The sequence below is a fragment of the Scomber scombrus genome, chromosome 6, assembly GCF_963691925.1.
Source record: "Scomber scombrus chromosome 6, fScoSco1.1, whole genome shotgun sequence".
NCBI classification, from domain to species: Eukaryota; Metazoa; Chordata; class Actinopteri; order Scombriformes; family Scombridae; genus Scomber; species Scomber scombrus.
In genome coordinates, this window is record NC_084975.1 from 33062705 (window position 1) to 33088074 (window position 25370).

At 40.5% G+C, this 25370-nt stretch overlaps 1 protein-coding gene across 1 annotated transcript in view; it reads left to right on the top strand.

The window, feature by feature from the left end:
* Nucleotides 1–25370, top strand: part of si:dkey-172h23.2 (uncharacterized protein LOC393772 homolog) — a 47493-nt gene that overhangs the window by 16958 nt on the left and 5165 nt on the right. Inside the window, exons 2-3 of the mRNA XM_062420323.1 lie at nt 19091–19134; nt 24918–25074. Coding sequence (XP_062276307.1) covers nt 19102–19134; nt 24918–25074 — 190 coding nt within the window. The 5' untranslated portion in view covers nt 19091–19101. The remainder of the gene's footprint in view (nt 1–19090; nt 19135–24917; nt 25075–25370) is intronic.

The following is a 25370-nucleotide window of genomic DNA, read 5'->3' on the forward strand; positions in this document are numbered from 1 at the left end:
GCTGATTAAGGGTAGGGCTGTCACGGTATGGGTTTTCCCCTAACCCACAGTTTGCCCCCCCCCAACACCACCGCCACACACACACACACACACACACACACACACATTGTTCTTATGTTGAACTCTGTTGTGGTTACACAGGAAGTGGCATAGACCCAGAAAATCAATGTACAGTAACAGTCAAAAGTTGACCTTTTGACTTCCCATTGACTTGAATGAGACAGTGTGTGGAGACGTTGGCCTGGTACTGTGCTGCAGTTAAAGCTCAGTGGAACAGTGAGAGTTGTAGTGATGCAGACGAGGATGTTTTAGTGGAGCAGCTCTGAACAGCAGCAGCTTGAACACGCCTGTAGCTGCAGTAGCTTGTTGTGATAAGAGCAGAGCCTGCTGCCACTTCATGTGTGCAGCCAGTGGAAGTGAGTGACACTGCAGCTCTGTGTGCAGCACAGTAGAATGGCTGCTGTGCACCACAGCTGAAAGCATGAGCTTGGTTTGTATTAGCAGCTGCTGCAGCTCTCTGTCTCCCTGCTTCTCCCTCTGCTCCTTCCTTCCGCTCTCTCTCTCTCTCTCTCTCTCTCTCTCTCTCTCTCTCTCTCTGTCTCCTTCTCCTTCTCCTCTCATTCCTTCCATACCAGACATAACTTCTGGCCAGCTGAGTTAGACTCCAGCTTCTTGCTGTAGTTCTCTGTAAAAGTACAGCCAGTGTCAGCATTCAGTTGTATAACACATAATTACAACAAGTTGTGGAAACATAGCCCCCTCTCTGCCTCTCTCACTTAAACCATGTGTGTGTGTGTGCGTGTGTGTGCGTGTGTGTGCGCGTGCGTGTGTGTGTGTGATCTGCTCCGCTCTGTACAGTTACAGTGTGTTGTATTGCATTTATGCAGCAGTGTATTTGTCATATTACACTGGGCGTGGGAATCTTTTTGAATCACATGATTCAATTTGATTCTGAGTCTTTGGTGTCTGATTCAATTCAAAGTCAATGTTAGATCAGATGGATAGACTAGGGCCTCTCTTCTCAGTCTCTTGCTCCAGTATACTGTGTGAAACATAACTGGCAGATATGACAAATGATCTGCATTTGAATGAATGAATTAGACAGTATGTTTCAGCTCCAGCAGCCTCTCTGCTGCACTGTTAGCTTCAGGGTAACACATTATAGTTGCTGAGCAGTCACAGTGTTTCTGAGGTTAAACTCACTTTTTTTTCACCACAGAGTTGGTTGCATTTTTTTTTTTGCTGCTCTGCTCCGCTAACATAACATTAACATAACACTAATTGGTGATGGTGTATAAAGTATTCACAATATGCTTCACGGTCATCTTAAAAAGGTCATTATTTAATCAATAAATCTAAACAATTTTGAAGTGTGTAACCTCTGTGTTGTAGACTGTTCAGGTGCTGCACTCATAGTTGACTTCTGCTTTTTGATTCTGTCAACATCACATTATTTATCTACAATTCAGAAAATCGATTTTTGACATTTGTGAATCAATGCAGAATTTTCCACATCTGCATCCTGATGCATCTAAGAGTCCATTTTACATGCCAGCTATGAAACAAATACTACATGTTTTCTCTATAAATACTAAAAACTGATTTAAAAGTCCAGGAGTACATACATAAAACTGTTTTATGTATGTACTCGATTCAATTCAATTCGATTCGATTCAATATCTCTTTTTTTTTGGGTCCTTTTAGCACAGATGCCTATGCCATCTTTAGACTAATCATGAGTGATATAATCTCCATCAGTTGTTTGTAACGTACCACACTAAGGCCTTACTGTCAAAATTAAATAATTTATTAGCAATATAATGTAACAATGAATTACTACTACAGTCAATTAGAAACTTACTGTAAACAAAACAATCATGTAGTGACCCTTTAGTAACTGCAGTGTTCACTCTTCATATTAGATGACATTCAAGTTCACAATAAAACAAAAACTAAATTAAAACAGCGTAATGTTCATAGACACCACTGAACAATGAAGTGTGTTAACAAACTGTATGCTAACAATAGCATGTCTGATGCTATGAATACCCTACAGACCAATAACAGTGCTAGTTGAATTTAGTTGAAGTTTAGCTCCAGATGAGGACGGAGGAGTTGACAGTGTTAACGGTGTTGTTTTCATGGTTTAGTTTACTTCTTTATGATGTCATGCTGCCTGTGGACGGGTACGCTACACGCACATAACATAGCTTACAAACTGTGGGTTTCTTATCAACATGCGAACATTGCTGACAAAACTCACGTGGAATGCAAAATATTTCCACACTGGTAATGTCAATGAAGCAGGATCGGGTTTGAGTTCGGTTGATATGTATCCTATATCAGCGGTTGCCATGGTGTCTTTTAATGGCTGCAGGTTCAAGTTAGAGGACGTAATGTTGACTCGCCTCATTTCAACACGTCTGTGTATTTCCCCTCTTCTTGACTCGCCTGCTGGACGTGACATTTGGGGGCGTGGCTACAATGTTTGATTCCTCCTTTGATTTCGAAGGTCGACATTGTGATGTCATTGCGATCGATATACAATTTAAAATGGAGATTGTGACATCCCTAGTAAACACAAAAAACAGCAATGTTAACACTTACTGGGTGTGTCTGCGTCGTGTTCCGACTCACACACACACACACACACACACACACACACACACACACACACACACACACACACACACACACACACACACAAACTGGAGCTGATCACAGCCACTCTTGTGAATGTTTTTAATCACAGTGTGTTTCAGAAGTGTAGCCATAGGGAGCATATCTTGGACATGTGGACTGGAGGAGCACCTCCTGAGCCACAGCTGATGTTAGCAGGTTAACTTCTATCAATATCAAAATATCAATACCTGGATGTATTGATGTTTTTACTGCTGGAAGAAATGAACATCAGATACATGAAATAGTAACACATGAATAGATACCTGGAAGTGATTCAGCTGCTGTTTCATGGAACAAGCTCAAACTTAAATAACTTAGATAAGACAAAAACATGTCAAATGTAAACTCAGTCAAACAAATGTCCATCTGTCTCCAGGCCTGTCTTCATTGTTTGTCTTCTTCCTCTGCATGCTGGTGGCAGGCTGGTCAAAATCTGCTGTCCTGGAACATGCTCTGCTGTAGACGAGGAAAGAGGAGAGACACCGTGTTGTCTTTTTTCTTCCTCTAGCGTCTCTGTTTCAGACTTACAGATCATCATCATCATCATCATCATCATCATCATCATCATCTTAATCATCATCAACAACATCAATATCATGTCATTATAGCATTCCATCTTGTCTTCTGTCAGGACTGTAGAGAAAGTTCTTGTCTGTGGTGGCAGAGGGAATGCTGGGAACTCACCAGTAAGGTTAGAGAGGGATGATGTTGGCCAGCCACACACACACACACACACACACACACACACACACACACACACACACACACACACACACACAGATTACTGTAATTAATTTGCATCTTCTCCCCATGAATTGTATATTTTGAGCTTGTCAGTGTTGAGTTGTTGTAGTTCTCTTGTACGTACACTAGGGGTGGGAATCTTTGGGCACCTCACGATTCGATTACGATCACGATTCAGGGGCTACGATTCGATTATAAAACGATTATTGATGCATCTTTTCATCATTCATCACTTGCAATTTTTAAAAACAGTGCATATGTAATAAGAAAAAAAGAGTTAATATCCATTATAGTTGATTAAACTAATGGAAATGCATGCAAACTGGAAAGTTACAACTTTGTTGTACAGAACCAAAGGTAACACGTATTCTAATGTTTGTTGTGTTGATAAAGTATTGTAGCGTCCACCAGGACGTGTGGAAAGGACGACACAGTTATTCTGCAAACCACCGTTTATTACTTTACAGTACAGGTCACTGTTGGCTGTAACCACACCAAAACAACCAACAAACAACTGTGTACTGCTGCTCTCTCCTCCAGCTTGCTCATACACACACAAGCACGCACACACACACAGCCCTCGTCCCCGTCACACTCCGGCCCCTACCTACTCATTCAATCCCAAACATTTCATCAACTCAGAACATTTAACATTATAAAAGAACATTACTGCAGGGTCGCTACCGTATTTTATTTTAGCGCGACACAGCTTACATATAACGTGGCTTTGTCCAGTTTGCTTCCGCCGTCAAATTTTTGGAAGCAGAAGTGTTTCCACATGCCTGCTATTAAAAGAGAAGGAGCTGGTGGGATCTCACGGTGGGTAGCTGCGGTCAGCCTTGTTGGTTTTCTCTGTGCAGCGTGTCCGCTCCTGGTGCGCTCCCCATAGTGTCCCGGAGATGTTCCGCTTTCTAGAACCGTCTCGTCTACTTTATTTAACAGATTTAAATAATCGAAATGTGAACGTGTGTGAATCCATTCAGATTCGTCCACATTCGAATCGCGATGCAATTTAAGAATCGGAAATTTCCCCCCCCCCTATCGTACACACTGTAACGTTATCTCCTAATTCATAGTACTGCCATCAGTGAATGTTTATTGTATTAATATATTCAAAATCTGTAGGCCCTGTGCTGCAGCTGCCCACTGCTCCTAGTGCATAGGATGGATTAAAGGCAGATTTCACTGTATGTGAGTGCTGAGAAATGACAATCCTATTTTTAATGATGTTTTTTCAGCTGTTTTACCTGGTAGCTCATACATTTCAACAGGGCCCTGAAACATAGAAACATCACATATACTATACATGTCTATGGGGATTTATCTAATACAGCTGGGTCATTTAATTGTATGTTGAACAAATGAGCCACAAACTCGCTGTGGACAAACACCACAGTGAGTTACATCATCTTATTCCTCTACAAGAAGCGAGCAGGTGATTTGTTGATGGTTGGACTATAACATGTTTTTGGGGGATACGTTGCATCATGATATATGTATTTCTGTGTTGGTAAAGCTCACATGTAATCAAGCTGACCAGTCACTGCTGTGGTTTGATGGGTCTCTCTTTTTGGTTCCTCTTGGCCTTTGCCACAACAGCAGCTGTTCCAGGCTGTGGTGTCATGTGGTTTATGTTGTGGTAAACTGGTGGAGGACTGGGCGGGCACACTGTTGACCTTCAGTGCTTTTTAGAGGTCCAGGGTGCGTCTGATTAGATGGGTGCAAAAACTTGTAGAGTTGCCATTAATGATTGTAACAGTGAATCAGACCTACCCTGATTTACAGGAACAATGTTGCTCCTTTATTTTATTCCATGTGGTGGTTCACTTTTATTCTGTGCTTCTATCTTCACCTTTTGAAGCTGTTTTCACTGCTACATGAGTTTGTAAACCCTTCTGTCTGCTTTTCTCTGAAATCACTTTGTCACTTTTCCAAAACGTGGATAATTCTTCATGGGGTGCAGTTGGTGACAGTGTGGGCTCCATGCTGGCTCCATGCTGGCTCCAACAGCTTGAAGCCTACAGTGGCTCACAACAAAGAGGTTTAGTGAAGGCAGTATGATGTTAGATTGAGTTGAATTGCATAGATGCAGTTCAGGAAGGATTACACGTGTGTTATCAGCAGCTGAACTGCTGATAACAGCATGAATGCTTTTCTACACTGTGTCCTCCTGATCTGGACAGTTTCGACTCTAAAGTTGTTGTGTTCACATGAGCCCCGTTTCCACTGCAGGAATTTCGGGGTCATTTTACGGGGCCGGGGCCGTTGGCTCGTGTCTCCATAGCAGGAACCACCTCTGAAGGACAATCTCCCGGAACTTTTACAGGGGCTAAACGAGTAGGTACTCCTGTCTGCCCTGAAAAACTACTGGGTGGGGCTTGAGGTTGACTCTGTGCTGATTGGGTAAACTCAAAGCGGGATGTGGCATCAACAGAAAGAGCTAAAATAAGCAGCAGAAGAAGAACAGTAGTAGAAAGCGTCTACCGTCATGTACACCAACACACAAACCAGAAACGCAACAACCAGCTCGGCTCCTCCCATGTTTACCTCTTCTTTGTTGTTTTCTTTGTTATGCTTTTGGCGCGTCGCCTCGGTGACGTCACGGTCAGAGTCCGGTGGGTCCTATCAAGGTCCTACTCTGCTATGGAGACATAACGGCCTAGAGGACAGAGTGAGAGGACGTTCTTGTAAAGTTCCCGCCTCCTAAATTTGACCAGGAACTTCCTTAGTGGAAACGGGGCTATGGTTGCTGTGGTCTGAAGTGAACACCCTCCCTGCTGTCCCTCCTCGTCCTCTTCAAGTCGTCTCTGCAGGTTATCTTAAGTACTCGTCTCTTCACAGGAGAAGGACCTGACATCTTAAGTGGCCGTGCTGTTATCACGACACTTTAGCTGCACTGGAGTCTGCTCAGCTTCCACAGTTGCACTGGTGCATAGAGATCCACAGGAATGAATGTATCTGCACACACAGCTCAGATGGGCCTGTAGTCTGTGTCCATGTGTGGTAATCATTCCAGCAGTTTCCTGAAATGGGGCAGAGATTAGCTGCCTTACAGTCAGGGTGGTTGTGAGGTCATAGCTATCATGACGGGACAGTTGTGACTGACCTATTTATAACATCAGGTCCAGATTAATGCTTGTATCTGGAGTGTGTGTGCAGACATTTCTTCACACCACTACTTCACCACATGACTGATTGAAGCTGTGGCACAATAAGCAGAATGTCTCAGTGCAAAGCTCTTACCTTCATGTACAGCCCAGTGCAGCTTGTTTTAATGTGCTCAGGTTAAAGATAGAACAGCTGATCCTGCGTTATTGAAGGGAATGACTGATATTATTTGAGAATAACAGAAAGCACAAGATTTCTAAACATCTTCCTCTCCTTACATAGACACATGATATTATCTTTTAATGATGTGTCAATGATGTTACATTGTATCATAGTATATATGCAGTACATTATTGTCTAGGGATGCACAAGTATATATCGGGGTTGGTATCAGCCGATGAAGGCCTTAAAATGAAATATCAGCACTGGCTCAAAATGAAGGATTTCTGCTGATTTGACAGAATGATTTGTGGCCTTCTCCTCTGCTGAGTGGCTGTTCTTCCCTCCACTGACTGTTCCACCCTGACAGACCTGCTGCTTCCTGCACAGGCTGTACAGAGCACCAAGCCCCCATTTGTTATTCAGATTAAAGTGGAAAGAAGCAACTGAGTGTAGTAGAACCTGTGAAGGAAGCATCGAGACCATCAGAGTGAAACGGAATACCTCAGCTGACAGGATGTACCACTCTGTTTGAAAAAAAAAAAAAAAGTATTAATTGTATTATCTCTACCTTCTGTCTGTCTTATAGACTCAAAGAACACTCTACTGCTCTGCCTACCTGGCAGGTTCATTAAAGTTTGCAGTTCTTCCTTCATATACAGTATTGTCTTTGTTGATCATACTAAGTACTATCTGCTTAATAATATTAAAACAAAATAAAATGCATAAACATATTTGCATGATATTGGATTTTTTTCACATACAGAGGGGTCAGAGTACAGGGTTAATATGGCATCATAAGCTGTGTCCATACATGATGAAGTGATTGTAGTGTAGTGCACCTCTCCTCTCCTGCTTCACCATCTGATTATTCTTGTTCCTCCTATATTTAGAGCATGTTAATCCTGATTTATAAAAAAGGATGAGGAGACATTTTTGTCTCTCTAACTTGAACCCAAAGTTCAGAAGGCTCTGTTTACTACCAGCTCTACATTTAGAGTCAGAGGTGATAAAGCTATTTATGCTGCAGTGCTGTTTCTCTGTCTGCACCATGGATATGTTTTTTATAATCAGTGTTGGGGAACGTTACTTTTAAAAGTAACTAATTCAATTACAAAGTTACTGCCATTAAAAAGTAACTAGTTACATTACAGCATTAGCTTCTGAGAGAACCCCTTTGTGATTCCTCCCCCATGTAGTTTTAGTCCAGACTTCCTTTAAATATAATGACTGTACCATCATCACACAGTCAAGTCTGGCCCATCATCTGTACATCTCTACACTAATAGCAGCAATGACACACACAATGTCCCATTTACAGTGAAATGCTTTTTCAAGTTTGAAGTAGAGTTCCTTGCTTTTGTTACCCGGGCACAACTTACATCTTACTGTAATGTTGTTCCCTTATTTCCTCCCATAAATTCAAATGAATGAGAATATTTCCACAAAGTGAATGTTGTCCCTTCTGCCATCTTGCTCAGCGAGCTGCTGTACACGTGTGCAGTGATATAACCGCAGCATGTAGTCAGGTTCCTGCTGCCAGAAAAGTAGTAACGGTGCAAATGTTCTTTTCTTGTGGTAAAAAGGTAGCTACAGTAATAGTTGGTTAAAGATTAATAATGAAAACGTAACTAAACAACTGAGTACTTAAACTGCGGAGCTAACATGTTAGCTTACTGGTTACACTAATGTTTCCACACATGATGAAGCACTCCTTCCTCTGCTTCTATGTTCACAGACATTACTGACTCCATGTAGTAAAACCAGGTGGATGATGTTAGTACACGGGACAAGCCTGCACAAACAGGGCAGAGTTTTTTAAGCTTGAAGTGAATGGATGCCATCTTTGAACATGGTCAATTCATGCACGTTGTATCCCACGTCATCCAGCTACTGGTGCTCCTGTGAGCTGAGACTGCTTTGTTTACCACCATCTGTGGATCAGTCTATGTTCTGTGTAGATGTGCGTGCAAGCCAGATTTATCTCAGATGAACCCCTGCTGTGGGACAACAGGGTGGGTGAGTGGGCTAAGTAGGAGGCTCACACACACACACACACACACACACACACACACACACACACACACACACACACACACACACACACACACACACACACACACACACACACACACACATACACACACACACACTGTCATAGGTCACTTTTGGGGACACAGACTTAGATTTATTTCCTGGAGACTTACGCTAACCGTAACCATAACCAATGACATGGCTTTTGTCCCCAATTAGACAAGTCATCCATAGTTAAGTGGTCATAAATCTTAAATTTGTCCCCAAAAGTAGCCTAAACCCCCTCCCTCTTCCCACATGTACACACAAACACATAAGTGCATTTCACTAGGGGGTGGGGATTATCTCCATAGCCAGACAGACATAAGGAAAAGAGGATCTGATGCTGTAAACTGTAGCTATCTTAATGTCTCATGCTTAAAGCTTTAATGCACTGCTGATCATCCTTACATGTTTACCTGTCCCACTGGTTCAGCTGTTAGAGGTCATCATCCGTGCTGTGCAGTTCTAACATTCATTACAGCATATTTAAAACTGTGTGCTAAAGCTTCACTAGAAGCAAATTCATGGTCCTTTGTAAAAGTTTCAGCGTGCAGCTCTGAATATAGCACATTTATCAGTGGGCTCATGTGTTGTGTTTGCTGCCTCAGATGACCATGTTGTCTCTCTACTGTCTATTATCAGCCTCACTAACTGCAACAGAGAAGCACAAACCGAGGCTGCAGCCTGCCAGTGTTCTGGTATTTATAGCCTGCTTGGTGCAGTGGCTGATATGAAATATACCTCAGAGTCCTGCCTGTTATGTCATCAACAGGGAGGGGCAACAAACAGCTGAGCTGAATTTGAAAATGTAAGCAGACAGAAACATGCACAATTTGAGCAGAAAAAAGAATCATCTGTATTCCCTTTAGTGCTGCTGTTCTATTGAAGTGTTTCATATTTCTAATATTACTAGAATTCCCTTATCTATATATGCATCAGATCTAAATTTACTGTCAGTACAGTGTGAGTCTGATGACACACTGCCAGCAACAGGTACTAACAGTGATGTCCAATCAAGTCTTGATTGACTATATGACTGAAATAGATGTGATACTGGTGGAGTAGTTTATACTCCAGCAGAGCAGCTTTATATAAGACTGAATGGTGTGACACAGCTAATGTGATTGTAGACCTTCATGTTTCATTGAAGTAAGCTAATTCCATTATGTAGGAGAGAGAGAGAGAGAGAGAGAGAGAGAGAGAGAGAGAGAGAGAGAGAGAGAGAGAGAGAGAGAGAGAGAGAGAGAGAGAGAGAGAGAGAGAGAGAGAGAGAGAGAGAGAGAGAGAGAGAGAGAGAGAGAGAGAGAGAGAGAGAGAGAGAGAGAGAGAGAGAGAGAGAGAGAGAGAGAGAGAGAGATGTTGCTGTTGCTGTGAGAAAGGCTTGTTTTCTCTCATCAGTGTGTGAGGAAGACTTGTAAGGCTTCTCTGTTTTCATCCAACTTCCTGTTTCCTGCCAATGAATGGGCCAACCACATCACTCTATTTAGGAGAGGTCGGCGGTGACCCCGGCTCTATGACATGTTTGTAATTATAATGTGGACTGAACAGTGAGCCAGTTATGCCCACTGCTCATTTCATGTGATGAGATTGTTCAGCATGTTGATCAGAAGTCCTTCTAGCTGTGCTGAGGAGCTCTACATGTGTTACAAACATGTTGTGGATGAAGGGAAATATCCAGCTCAGTGAATCACATTGTGGAGCTTACACTTATCACTGAATGAACCTCAGTGAGATCAGTTTTGTCTGCTTCTCCTTAATCTCTTTCTGTGTGGTTTGTTCATATGAGTTTTGAAGTCAGTTCAATAAACGTTCTGAACTGGACAAACTGATGAATGAATGGCACTAGTGATGGGTATCGTTTAAAAAATGACGATACAAGTACCAATCCTAGTACACTTAAGTTGATACTGATACCAACTGAGTTCTACATTTGTTACCCATCATGTGAATAGAAGCATTAAATTGTATAAAATGCCACCACTCCTCCACATCTAAATTATTTGATTTTTACACAAAAGCATTTTCAAAGTCTTTAAATGATTCATATTTAATGCTTGTATTGATTGGCTGTGAGCAAGTCCATACAAATAGTCATATTTTCTAGCTCTGGGTGCAAAGGATTGATTGCAGGTACTGTTTGATGGGAGACGTTTCCATCCTACTTGGTATTGATTTACTTCAATTGATACCTTAAAGGTACCAAGTACCAATACCCAGCCCTGAATGTCACCTGTTCATTAGAAGGTGAGATTTCACATGACCATAATCAACACCCCATACATATATACATTCATTTATGTATGTATATATGTATGTATATATGTATGTATGTATGCGTGTACATATATGTATATATATACATATATATACAAAAAGCCCAAAATATGTGTGTGTGTGTGTATATATATATATTTATGTATATATGTATATATATTTCTGTATATATATATATATATTTATGTATATATGTATGTATGTATATATATTATATATGTATATATATATATATATATATATATATATATATATATATATATATATTAGGGATGCACCGAAAATTCGGCCACCGAAAATCTTCGGCCGAAAATGGCCCAAAAGCGCATTTTTGGTTTTCGCCCGAAATACTTTTATCACTGAAACAACACGGCCGAAACAGCTAACTAAAGAGATCAGCTCCTCTGATGCATCTGTAGCAGACGTTATTCCTTTAATTGCACTAAAGTGTAGTACACTCTCAGAGTCTGCTAGCACACGTTTCACTGAGATCTATTTGGATCCTCTGCACTTCATTGCGACTGTACTTGATCCACGTTATAAAGATCATTACCTGGATGTGGGATTAAAGCAGCGCGCACCAGAAATGATCCGGGAAGCGATGGATGCAGAGAACCCACTTAGAGACGGAGAAGCACACAGCACAGTAGAAGGTGTGTGTGTATGTGTGACTATAAATGCAGCGCGTGTGAGAGTAAAGCGTCCTTATAGCTCTGTGTTGCTGCTTATTAGACCGACACCGATCGCACCCCCCGGACCGACACCAAGTGTAACAATTTTATTTTTAACTTAATTTTATATTGTGCATTGTTGTAATGTCATTGCTAAATAAATATTTTCATATTTTGTAATTGATTTATTCTTTGAATTGCAATGCCTTGATTTTAGTGAGGTTATTACACAGTCATAGCCATAAATGCAATGGTACTAATAATTGGCATAATAATTTCTTTCGGTGTTTCGGTGTTTCGGTTTTCGGTTTTCGGCCTTGGTTTCCTCATTTTTGGTTTCGGCCAAGAATTTTCATTTCGGTGCATCCCTAATATATATATATATACACAACTTAATACTGGTATATATACTGTACATTCATACATAGCTCTATATAGTCGAGAAAATAGTCAACTTAATATATATCTCTTTCTTCTTCTATCTATAAATGACAGGAACGTCTGTCTGTCTGTCTGTTATTCGCATATGTCTCGAACCGTTCATATGATTGATTTAAACGTGACAAGTGTCTTGCTACAGACACGAGTAAGTGCAGTGCCAAGTTTGATGTTGTTTGGATAAGGAATGTAAAAGATATAGATAAATATATGAGTAAAAGAAGCACACATTTGCTGCTGCCGCTCTAGCTGCTGGACACTCCCCCTCTCACACAGCACACTGAGCACAGCACAGGACCAGAGTTAGAGACTATAAGGACCAGAGTTAGAGACTATAAGGACCAGAGTTAGAGAGACTATAAGGACCAGAGTTAGAGACTATAAGCACCAGAGTTAGAGACTATAAGCACCAGAGTTAGAGAGACTATAAGGACCAGAGTTAGAGAGACTATAAGGACCAGAGTTATAGACTATAAGGACCAGAGATAGAGACTATGAGGACCAGAGTTAGAGAGACTATAAGGACCAGAGTTAGAGAGACTATAAGGACCAGAGTTAGAGACTATAAGGACCAGAGTTAGAGACTATAAGGACCAGAGTTAGAGACTATAAGGACCAGAGTTAGAAACTATAAGGATCAGAGTTAGAGACTATAAGGACCAGAGTTAGAGAGACTATAAGGACCAGAGTTAGAGACTATAAGGACCAGAGTTAGAGAGACTATAAGGACCAGAGTTAGAGAGACTATAAGGACCAGAGTTAGAGACTATAAGGACCAGAGTTAGAGACTATAAGGACCAGAGATAGAGAGACTATAAGGACCAGAGTTAGAGACTATAAGGACCAGAGATAGAGACTATGAGGACCAGAGTTAGAGAGACTATAAGGACCAGAGTTAGAGAGACTATAAGGACCAGAGTTAGAGACTATAAGGACCAGAGTTAGAGAGGCTATAAGGACCAGAGTTAGAGAGACTATAAGGACCAGAGTTAGAGACTATAAGGACCAGAGTTAGAGAGACTATAAGGACCAGAGTTAGAGACTATAAGGACCAGAGTTAGAGACTATGAGGACCAGAGTTAGAGAGACTATAAGGACCAGAGTTAGAGAGACTATAAGGACCAGAGTTAGAGACTATAAGGACCAGAGATAGAGACTATGAGGACCAGAGTTAGAGAGACTATAAGGACCAGAGTTAGAGAGACTATAAGGACCAGAGTTAGAGACTATAAGGACCAGAGATAGAGACTATGAGGACCAGAGTTAGAGAGACTATAAGGACCAGAGTTAGAGAGACTATAAGGACCAGAGTTAGAGACTATAAGGACCAGAGTTAGAGAGACTATAAGGACCAGAGTTAGAGACTATAAGCACCAGAGTTAGAGACTATAAGCACCAGAGTTAGAGAGACTATAAGGACCAGAGTTAGAGAGACTATAAGGACCAGAGTTATAGACTATAAGGACCAGAGATAGAGACTATGAGGACCAGAGTTAGAGAGACTATAAGGACCAGAGTTAGAGAGACTATAAGGACCAGAGTTAGAGACTATAAGGACCAGAGTTAGAGACTATAAGGACCAGAGTTAGAGACTATAAGGACCAGAGTTAGAAACTATAAGGATCAGAGTTAGAGACTATAAGGACCAGAGTTAGAGAGACTATAAGGACCAGAGTTAGAGACTATAAGGACCAGAGTTAGAGAGACTATAAGGACCAGAGTTAGAGACTATAAGGACCAGAGTTAGAGAGACTATAAGGACCAGAGTTAGAGACTATAAGGACCAGAGTTAGAGACTATAAGGACCAGAGATAGAGAGACTATAAGGACCAGAGTTAGAGACTATAAGGACCAGAGATAGAGACTATGAGGACCAGAGTTAGAGAGACTATAAGGACCAGAGTTAGAGAGACTATAAGGACCAGAGTTAGAGACTATAAGGACCAGAGTTAGAGAGGCTATAAGGACCAGAGTTAGAGAGACTATAAGGACCAGAGTTAGAGACTATAAGGACCAGAGTTAGAGAGACTATAAGGACCAGAGTTAGAGACTATAAGGACCAGAGTTAGAGACTATGAGGACCAGAGTTAGAGAGACTATAAGGACCAGAGTTAGAGAGACTATAAGGACCAGAGTTAGAGACTATAAGGACCAGAGATAGAGACTATGAGGACCAGAGTTAGAGAGACTATAAGGACCAGAGTTAGAGAGACTATAAGGACCAGAGTTAGAGACTATAAGGACCAGAGATAGAGACTATGAGGACCAGAGTTAGAGAGACTATAAGGACCAGAGTTAGAGAGACTATAAGGACCAGAGTTAGAGACTATAAGGACCAGAGTTAGAGAGGCTATAAGGACCAGAGTTAGAGACTATAAGCACCAGAGTTAGAGACTATAAGCACCAGAGTTAGAGAGACTATAAGGACCAGAGTTAGAGAGACTATAAGGACCAGAGTTATAGACTATAAGGACCAGAGATAGAGACTATGAGGACCAGAGTTAGAGAGACTATAAGGACCAGAGTTAGAGAGACTATAAGGACCAGAGTTAGAGACTATAAGGACCAGAGTTAGAGACTATAAGGACCAGAGTTAGAGACTATAAGGACCAGAGTTAGAAACTATAAGGATCAGAGTTAGAGACTATAAGGACCAGAGTTAGAGAGACTATAAGGACCAGAGTTAGAGACTATAAGGACCAGAGTTAGAGAGACTATAAGGACCAGAGTTAGAGACTATAAGGACCAGAGTTAGAGAGACTATAAGGACCAGAGTTAGAGACTATAAGGACCAGAGTTAGAGACTATAAGGACCAGAGATAGAGAGACTATAAGGACCAGAGTTAGAGACTATAAGGACCAGAGATAGAGACTATGAGGACCAGAGTTAGAGAGACTATAAGGACCAGAGTTAGAGAGACTATAAGGACCAGAGTTAGAGACTATAAGGACCAGAGTTAGAGAGGCTATAAGGACCAGAGTTAGAGAGACTATAAGGACCAGAGTTAGAGACTATAAGGACCAGAGTTAGAGAGACTATAAGGACCAGAGTTAGAGACTATAAGGACCAGAGTTAGAGAGACTATAAGGACCAGAGTTAGAGACTATAAGGACCAGAGTTAGAGACTATAAGGACCAGAGATAGAGAGACTATAAGGACCAGAGTTAGAGACTATAAGGACCAGAGATAGAGACTATGAGGACCAGAGTTAGAGAGACTATAAGGACCAGAGTTAGAGAGACTATAAGGACCAGAGTTAGAGACTATAAGGACCAGAGTTAGAGAGGCTATAAGGACCAGAGTTAGAGAGGCTATAAGGACCAGAGTTAGAGAGACTATAAGGACCAGAGTTAGAGACTATAAGGACCAGAGTTAGAGACTATAAGGACCAGAGTTAGAGACTATAAGGACCAGAGTTAGAAACTAGAAGGATCAGAGTTAGAGACTATAAGGACCAGAGTTAGAGAGACTATAAGGACCAGAGTTAGAGACTATAAGGACCAGAGTTAGAGAGACTATAAGGACCAGAGTTAGAGACTATAAGGACCAGAGTTAGAGAGACTATAAGGACCAGAGTTAGAGACTATAAGGACCAGAGTTAGAGACTATAAGGACCAGAGATAGAGAGACTATAAGGACCAGAGTTAGAGACTATAAGGACCAGAGATAGAGACTATGAGGACCAGAGTTAGAGAGACTATAAGGACCAGAGTTAGAGAGACTATAAGGACCAGAGTTAGAGACTATAAGGACCAGAGTTAGAGACTATAAGGACCAGAGTTAGAGAGACTATAAGGACCAGAGTTAGAGAGACTATAAGGACCAGAGTTAGAGAGACTATAAGGACCAGAGTTAGAGAGACTATAAGGACCAGAGTTAGAGACTATAAGGACCAGAGTTAGAGAGACTATAAGGACCAGAGTTAGAGACTATAAGGACCAGAGTTAGAGACTATAAGGACCAGAGTTAGAGACTATAAGGACCAGAGTTAGAGAGACTATAAGGACCAGAGTTAGAGACTATAAGGACCAGAGTTAGAGACTATAAGGACCAGAGTTAGAGACTATAAGGACCAGAGTTAGAGAGACTATAAGGACCAGAGTTAGAGACTATAAGGACCAGAGTTAGAGACTATAAGGACCAGAGATAGAGACTATAAGGACCAGAGTTAGAGAGACTATAAGGATCAGAGTTAGAGACTACTAGGACCAGAGTTAGAGACTATAAGGACCAGAGTTAGAGACTATAAGGACCAGAGATAGAAACTATAAGGATCAGAGTTAGAGACTATAAGGACCAGAGTTAGAGAGACTATAAGGACCAGAGTTAGAGAGGCTATAAGGACCAGAGTTAGAGAGGCTATAAGGACCAGAGTTAGAGAGACTATAAGGACCAGAGTTAGAGAGACTATAAGGACCAGAGTTAGAGAGACTATAAGGACCAGAGTTAGAGAGACTATAAGGACCAGAGTTAGAGAGACTATAAGGACCAGAGTTAGAGAGACTATAAGGACCAGAGTTAGAGACTATAAGGACCAGAGATAGAGAGACTATAAGGACCAGAGTTAGAGAGACTATAAGGACCAGAGTTAGAGAGACTATAAGGACCAGAGTTAGAGACTATAAGGACCAGAGTTAGAGAGACTATAAGGACCAGAGTTAGAGACTATAAGGACCAGAGATAGAGAGACTATAAGGACCAGAGTTAGAGAGACTATAAGGACCAGAGTTAGAGAGACTATAAGGACCAGAGTTAGAGACTATAAGGACCAGAGTTAGAGACTATAAGGACCAGAGTTAGAGACTATAAGGACCAGAGTTAGAGAGACTATAAGGACCAGAGTTAGAGACTATAAGGACCAGAGTTAGAGACTATAAGGACCAGAGTTAGAGAGACTATAAGGACCAGAGTTAGAGACTATAAGGACCAGAGTTAGAGACTATAAGGACCAGAGATAGAGACTATAAGGACCAGAGTTAGAGACTATAAGGATCAGAGTTAGAGACTATAAGGACCAGAGTTAGAGACTATAAGGACCAGAGATAGAGACTATAAGGATCAGAGTTAGAGACTATAAGGACCAGAGATAGAGACTATAAGGATCAGAGTTAGAGACTATAAGGACCAGAGTTAGAGACTATAAGGACCAGAGTTAGAGACTATAAGGACCAGAGTTAGAGAGGCTATAAGGACTAGAGTTAGAGAGACTATAAGGACCAGAGTTAGAGAGGCTATAAGGACCAGAGTTAGAGACTATAAGGACCAGAGTTAGAGAGGCTATAAGGACCAGAGTTAGAGACTATAAGGACCAGAGTTAGAGAGACTATAAGGACCAGAGATAGAGACTATAAGGACCAGAGTTAGAGACTATAAGGACCAGAGATAGAAACTATAAGGATCAGAGTTAGAGACTATAAGGACCAGAGTTAGAGAGACTATAAGGACCAGAGTTAGAGACTATAAGGACCAGAGTTAGAGAGACTATAAGGACCAGAGTTAGAGAGACTATAAGGACCAGAGTTAGAGAGACTATAAGGACCAGAGTTAGAGAGGCTATAAGGACCAGAGTTAGAGACTATAAGGACCAGAGTTAGAGACTATAAGGACCAGAGATAGAAACTATAAGGATCAGAGTTAGAGACTATAAGGACCAGAGTTAGAGAGACTATAAGGACCAGAGTTAGAGACTATAAGGACCAGAGTTAGAGAGACTATAAGGACCAGAGTTAGAGAGACTATAAGGACCAGAGTTAGAGAGGCTATAAGGACCAGAGTTAGAGAGGCTATAAGGACCAGAGTTAGAGACTATAAGGACCAGAGTTAGAGAGACTATAAGGACCAGAGTTAGAGAGACTATAAGGACCAGAGTTAGAGAGACTATAAGGACCAGAGTTAGAGACTATAAGGACCAGAGTTAGAGAGACTATAAGGACCAGAGTTAGAGAGACTATAAGGACCAGAGTTAGAGACTATAAGGACCAGAGTTAGAGACTATAAGGACCAGAGTTAGAGAGACTATAAGGACCAGAGTTAGAGACTATAAGGACCAGAGTTAGAGACTATAAGGACCAGAGTTACAGACTATGAGGCAGTGGAGCTTTGGCAAGTAAAATATGAAATACACTTCAGACCCTCAAAAAAATGGATGAAACTGAAAACACTTGGAGCCCTGGTTACTTTGTATTAAAAACACACACAGACATCCCAACTCTCCTGGAAGTTCCGGGAGTCTCCCGCATATTGATAGCGGCTCCTTGACGCCCGCAAATGAGATACAAGCTCCGTAAATCTGGATCGAGCAAGCAAGAGTGTGCTGTAGAGAGTGACTGCGCGTGTGTGTGTGTGTTTGTGTGACTATCAATGCAGTGTTTGTGAGAGCAAAGCGTCCTGATAGCTTTGTGTTGATGCTTATTAGACCAATCTGGTGGATTTTGTCATTGTGAATCCGTTTGATCTGTGTTCTACGTCATGGGCTGCATGTGAATGGTGTGCACACACAATTAGTCTGAATACTCAAGCCTGTCTTTAATTAGTTTTAATTGCGAGAACGTGGATCGGTCTTTATGGAACCGCTTTAGCCTGATCTATTTGTTAGGCTCATTCAAGTCAGGTGTTTGACAATAGGCGCCGCTTTTCTGAACAGGCTTTATGGAACGGACCCCTGCTCAGGTGCTTTGAAAAATGAGCCGTAGCTCTTTTTGAAATGTAATACCTTTACCACAGTGAGAGTATAGACAGATGATAGGAGATGAAAGGAGAGAGAGGTTTGGTGGTGGCTGGTGATGACAGACAGCAAATGTCCATCGCTGGTACCAATATAACCACAGACATTACAGTCGTAGTATTTCAATATTCAGTATTTCTATATTTTTCAAAACATATGTTTTGTGATAAAATGAATGCTTACATCTATATCCCTCTGTGTCTTGTCTCCTAGAATCCAGCATCATGAAACTGAGTCCTCAACAAGCTCCACTCTATGTAAGTATCCTCCATTATCACCATGACAAGTTATTTACATCTGACCCTAAGAAATAAAACACCTTAGAAATAACTCAAAAAGCTAAGTTAAAGTGTTAAGGTATTGTGTGGAGTCTTCTTAGAAACACTCATGTGTTGTGTGTATTCTTGAGGTTTAATAAAAGTGTTCCAGTCATCTGTAGATCAGTGGAACAGCTGGCAGGACTGTGTGTTGTGAGCACACAGCTGTGCATCTACTCCCACAAACTAAACAATGAGCCACTTATAAAGAAGTGCTCCATAGAGCTACTAGAGGTCACAAGCTCCTCAAAAGTTCTACTGAAACAATTCATTATCCACTTTACTGCTGTGTATCTACACCATACATTTGATATTCCATTTCAAATTCCACTGTGCTGCACACACATGCTGTACATGTTGATGCCAGTTAGTGTTTTGTATTTAATACAGACAGATGACTTTGAAGTGTGCGTCAGCTGTGAGCTACAATCTGTTTCTCTTTTTAGTTCTTTTATCAGTCCAGGACCTGAGATACGTTGCAGCTGAGAATAACTGCTATACACATGTGCTGCATTCTTTCTCTCTCTCTCTCTCTCTCTCTCTCTCTCTCTCTCTCTCTCTCTCTCTCTCTCTCTCTCTCTCTCTCTCTCTCTCTCTCTCTCTCTCTCTCTCTCTCTCTCTCTCTCTCTCTCTCTCTCTCTGTCTGTCTTTCTCTCTCAATTCAATTCAAAGTGCTTTATTGCTGTTAATTTTTTCTGTGTGTAATGTCTTTAACGAGATGTCACTACCAAATATACAGCCTGCATGTATAGCAGACACACATCTGACAGTAAATATCTCCAAACACATAATTCTACTTCTTTTTCTGATTACACCTCACTAAGCAGCTATTGGATAGTTTGGGTGTTGAGGATGATGTAAGTGAGGAGAGGAACGCCCACATGTAGAGCATGTTTCAGAATCCCTTCCAGGTTTATTTTAGTAGATTTTAGTCTCAATAATAGACAGATGAATAGATGGATTCTTTTATCGTACGTCATTTTAAGTATAAAAGACGAGCATGATATTTACAGCGTTTGATTCACAGCTCATCTTCTGGAAACACAACGTGACCGATGTTAAACTTTTCTGATAGTCTGATCCTCTAGTGCAGTGGTTCTCAAATCGGGGTACTAGTACCCCCAGGGGTACTTGAAGGCACTCCAGGGGGTACATGAGATTTTTAAAGATATATATGTTTTAAAAAATCCTTTAATATGACATGTTTATTTATCAGTTCATGAATTCAGTTTAAAAACATATCTTTATTATAATCCTAAAAGAGGTTGATCATTATTTTTAACTAAGTTATTTTTATATCTTTTTATTTCCAGATAGTTATAGAGAGTGCAATGTTTTACACAGTTACAAAATCAGACACTGATGACACAATGTTTTACGTCTTTTTTTCAACCAAATATGCTTTGCGCTGGTTAGGGGGTACTGGGCTGAGAAAATATTTCACAGGGGGTACATGGCTTAAAAAAGGTTGAGAACCACTGCTCTAGTGTGTGCTCAGAAACACTGGTGTTCATACACAGTCCTGGATCTGTTCAACAGGAGAAAAGCAGCTCAGACTGAACCATAAACTGTTCCAGGAGCACAGAATGGAGGGGGATCATTTGATTGGCTGTTGAGCTCAAATCAACAACCTTCCACTATATTTTCTAAATGCTCCACATGCAGACATGACAAAGAGGGGGGCAGACATACTTCCTGATCATAAATGGAGGGGTGCGGCTTAAATCAGTCTCAGTCCACAGACTTAAATGTTCAGTGTTTCGGTGGTGACATAAACATTTGGGACAGCATTTTTTTCACATAATATTTCCTGAATTACAAATTAAATGTAAAATAAATGTATTTTTTGGACAATATCAAAACGATATTTTGAGAAACAACAATGGAAAAATTGGCAAAAATGATTTCAGTATCATTTTGGGTTGGGGACAGCCACATCGCAATAGAAAGTACCTAGAAATGATGATTTTATATATATATTAAAGTTACTGCTATCTTTGTAAACATTTAAGATTTATAATCTTAAATGCTTTTTAAATGTGTTTTTTTGTGGGATTGCACTTTCGGTAGAATGGTCCATAAAGCACCAGCACAGGTAAAGTAAGGATTTACCGCCTCACATTAGAATTGCTATGAGTGCCCCAGATGTTCTCTGCTTCAAGACCCTCTCCAATGAGTAAAAACTCAACTTCAGCATCAGTTGAAACAAAAACACCACGGCAGAGGACGAAAAACAGTGGACTTTTTAAACGGAGAAGAAGAGCAACATGCAATGAGCTGCTGTTGAACTGTGCTTTTGGCTTCATAGTACATTGCTCATGCTGAGAAACTGAACACAACTGGAGAGGATTTGATTCTATCAGCCACCAAAGACATTGTTAAACAATTGCCTGATGAGGATGCTGCCCAGAAAATCAATGTTTTACCACTCTGATAATTCCCTGAGCTGACAAATTGATGACATGACTCATGACATGTCCACTCAAGTCTTGAAGCAGGTGAGAGCCACAGAATATTTGGCTCTTGGGCTGAATGAGAGCACAGAAACTCACTGTAAAGCTCCATAAAGCTGAGGGACACAAACACATTACACACTGACTCATACAAACATATGAAGTGTGACTTTACACCTGCAGTTTTCAGTGTGGATGCAGTGTAAAGATGCTCAGACATCATACTCATACTCAGTAGAGCACTAAATGATGAGCTTGTTTTTGTGTAAAAGGTAAAAGAATGAAAACCATTCATATTCTCTATGATAGCAAGTTAAAGTTTTGTGTTTATACTTCTTTAGTGAAGCTTAGCCCCACTTTTTAGTGTGAGCTGCACCTCACCCTGTTTGTAGCATCTGTGCACTGCTTCGTGTTAAAGGCAATAAACTCAGAAGCACATTAGCTCCAAACTTTTCCTTCAGGAGTGGGTAAGCATGTTTAATAAATCACATGTTCTTACAGAGTAGAGAAAGTTTCCAATTCAAAATCATTGTCTACATTCAGTCGTATGTGAATGTAGCATTCCATCATGTATAGAAGAATGTGTTGGTAATATGTTGTGGAAATGTTCCCCTGCAGAGCACCTGAGCTGAATACCAATGAAAGTATGAATGTTTCCAAACAGTGGAGCATCTGTAACTGATCAAGCAGGAAATGTGAACCATGCCTATCTTCATTGTATCACTTTATGACTGTGACTGAGAGAGAAAGATCCTCATTCTGTGTGTGTGTGTGTGTGTGTGTGTGTGTGTGTGTGTGTGTGTGTGTGTGTGTGTGTGTGTGTGTGTGTGTGTGTGTGTGTGTGTGTGTGTGTGTGTGTGTGTGTGTGTGTGTGTGTGTGTGTGTGTGATCTGAAACATTCCTGTGTGCTATTGTTAGCCTGTGTGTGTGTGTGGGCGTGGCTGTTAACAGGCTTTTAACTGCATGTTCAGCAAGAAATGTGTGTGTTGTGTCATGTTTCACACGGGGGTGAGAGGAAAATCAGCTGAAAAGAGAGTAATTCCACACACACACACACACACTCCCCGTTAAAAGGCTTTTTTTATTATTGATAACATCGTTTATTAATCAGGCTGAAGCAGTTCTGTGTTCTGGTCTAGCGATGGATCAGATCCACATGTAGCTTGTCACACTTTTCTTGGATGGTATTTTATGTCTATGTTGAGCTAATGCTGCACTGTAGAGCAAATGCTAACATTTCTAAATAGCATTAATACCAGATTACTGTTGGGAATGTATTATGGTATGGGAACATGGATAATGTCCAAATAAAGACATCTGATTATTGAGTACTAATATAAAGTGGAAAAATGAATCGGCAACTATTTTAATAATCAAATAATAATGAATTGAATTTTTATGCATCAGTTCCCTCTTAATATTTGATTTGATCTCTCATACATGATAGACATCATCTTTGTCTTTGGGGAAATTATAGAAGGAATTTTCACTAGTTTCTGACCCTTTAATAGACACAACAATAAATCCATTTATTAATCAAATAATCAGCAAATGGATTTAATCTAACAGTTTCATGGTCTAGTTTCTGCTCTCTCATAGTTAACTTTGATGCAGTGTGCTGTTGTCTGTACACACTTCTCTGTGACTGTCATGACTAAACACTCGTGTGTATGTTGATGGAGAGAGCTGTTACATGATCAATAATCTCATCTCAGCAGAGTTTATATGGGCTTTTATATGTTATTTATATGTTTTTTAAAGGGAGATTAATGCATGAAAAGCATGAATCATAAAGCATAGGCAGATCAATGGAAATTCATGATAAACTGTTTTTATTATGTGATAGTTGAGTCAGTCGTTTTCACAGCATCATGTAGTTGATTCCATGTACGAGTTCAAAACAGATTGAAAAGCTGTTTGTGAGCTAACATGAGACAGGAAGCATGCATCATTTCTTAACTGGAAGTGGAAATCTTCATACAGACATTTTTTAAAGCTTGTTAATAATGGTGCATAAGAGATTCACAAACCTGACAGAGACCCAAACCTCATCAATTTTTTATCATGTAATTTATTAAACTATCTATAAAAGATGAATTAATCAATCAATCAATCTTTATTTGTATAGCGCCAAATCACAACAAAGTTATCTCAAGGCACTTTACACATAGAGCAGGTTCTAAACCGAACTCTTCAGGTTTTAATATTAAAGAGACCCAACATTCACACATGAGCAGCACTTAGTGACAATGGCAAGAAAAAACTCCCTTTTAACAGGAAGAAACCTCAGAACCAGAACCAGGCTCAAAGTGGGAGAACATCTGCCTCGACCGGTTGGGGTAGAGAGGAGAGAGAGGAAGAATAGGAGAGAGAAGCACATTGAAAAATGGTATATAAATGATAGCTGAGTCTCAAATAGTCAGAGCATTAATAAAATGTGATCTCTTAATTTGGGCCGGTAGGTTTGGAATGGCCTGGGCTGTAATGACTCACAATGTGAAACATTTATACAGGGTGTGATTCACTGACAGCAACCTAACAGCCATCCAAAGAAGAACAATGAAGATATGATGAATGATGTCATGAATTAGAACAGTGTTAGAGGTGAACAGAGAAGATCAATCAAGTCAGTTTTCTTTGTGTATGTTTGAGCCCTGTTGAATTTATGGAATGTTTAACCTTACAGATACAGTCAAATAACCTTTGTGTGTGTGTGTGTGTGTGTGTGTGTGTGTGTGTGTGTGTGTGTGTGTGTGTGTGTGTGTGTGTGTGTGTGTGTGTGTGTGTGTGTGTGTGTGTGTGTGTGTGTGTGTGTGTGTGTGTGTGTGTGTGTGTGTGTGAGTGAATCAGAACTATTTATCTACATTAGCTTTCATACACAGTGGTTTAACGGATGAGACAGAACAAGAACAAACAGTCAAACAATGTACACAAAAAGCACACATGATGAGAGTGAAATAGTAAAACTATGAAACAATGATCAATAAAAGCATCACAAGGCTTTTTTTCTGTATTTTAAATCATCAGTAGCTGATTCTTTGTGTGCATTCATTTCTTAACAAACTGCTAATACCATTTACCATACATACTATTTACTTCATTCTGCTGTATCACTGTGTCTTATTGGATTCAACTGCAAGTCTCGTCTTGACGGGGATCTGTGTGCAAAGGTCTTAATGGGATAAAGTGATCCTGTACAGTCTGCAGTGGAGAGAAGGTGTGTATGTGCACATGTAGAGTTAATAACACTGCATATCTTTCTCTTCCCAGGGAGAGTGTATGCTGACTGTTCAGCTGGACGATGAGGACGTGGGAGAGGAGGATGAAGAGGAGGTGGAGTTCTATCTTTTATTCTTGGGGTCCACCCAGAGACATCTATCCAGCACACTGCGAGTCAGTCATGTGACACTGCAAGCCGTGTGTCCAGGTACATCAGACACACACACACACATACTCACACACATTCAGTGTAGACTTCCAAAGAGAAAAACATTTCTAAAGTATGGAAAATGGGAAAAGAACTTTGTATGTTGAAGAAGAACCATGACTAACATACAGACTTACAATAGAGCTTATTCAATATGAAAAGCAGCTACATGTTTGTATCAAGTTTTCAGTGTCTGTAATATAAGCAGTATTAAGTTTCCATTGTAATTGACCATACTCGTGTCCTCTCTTCTACAGTATCATGCTCATTCTAAATGGAGATTTCAAGAATAAAAT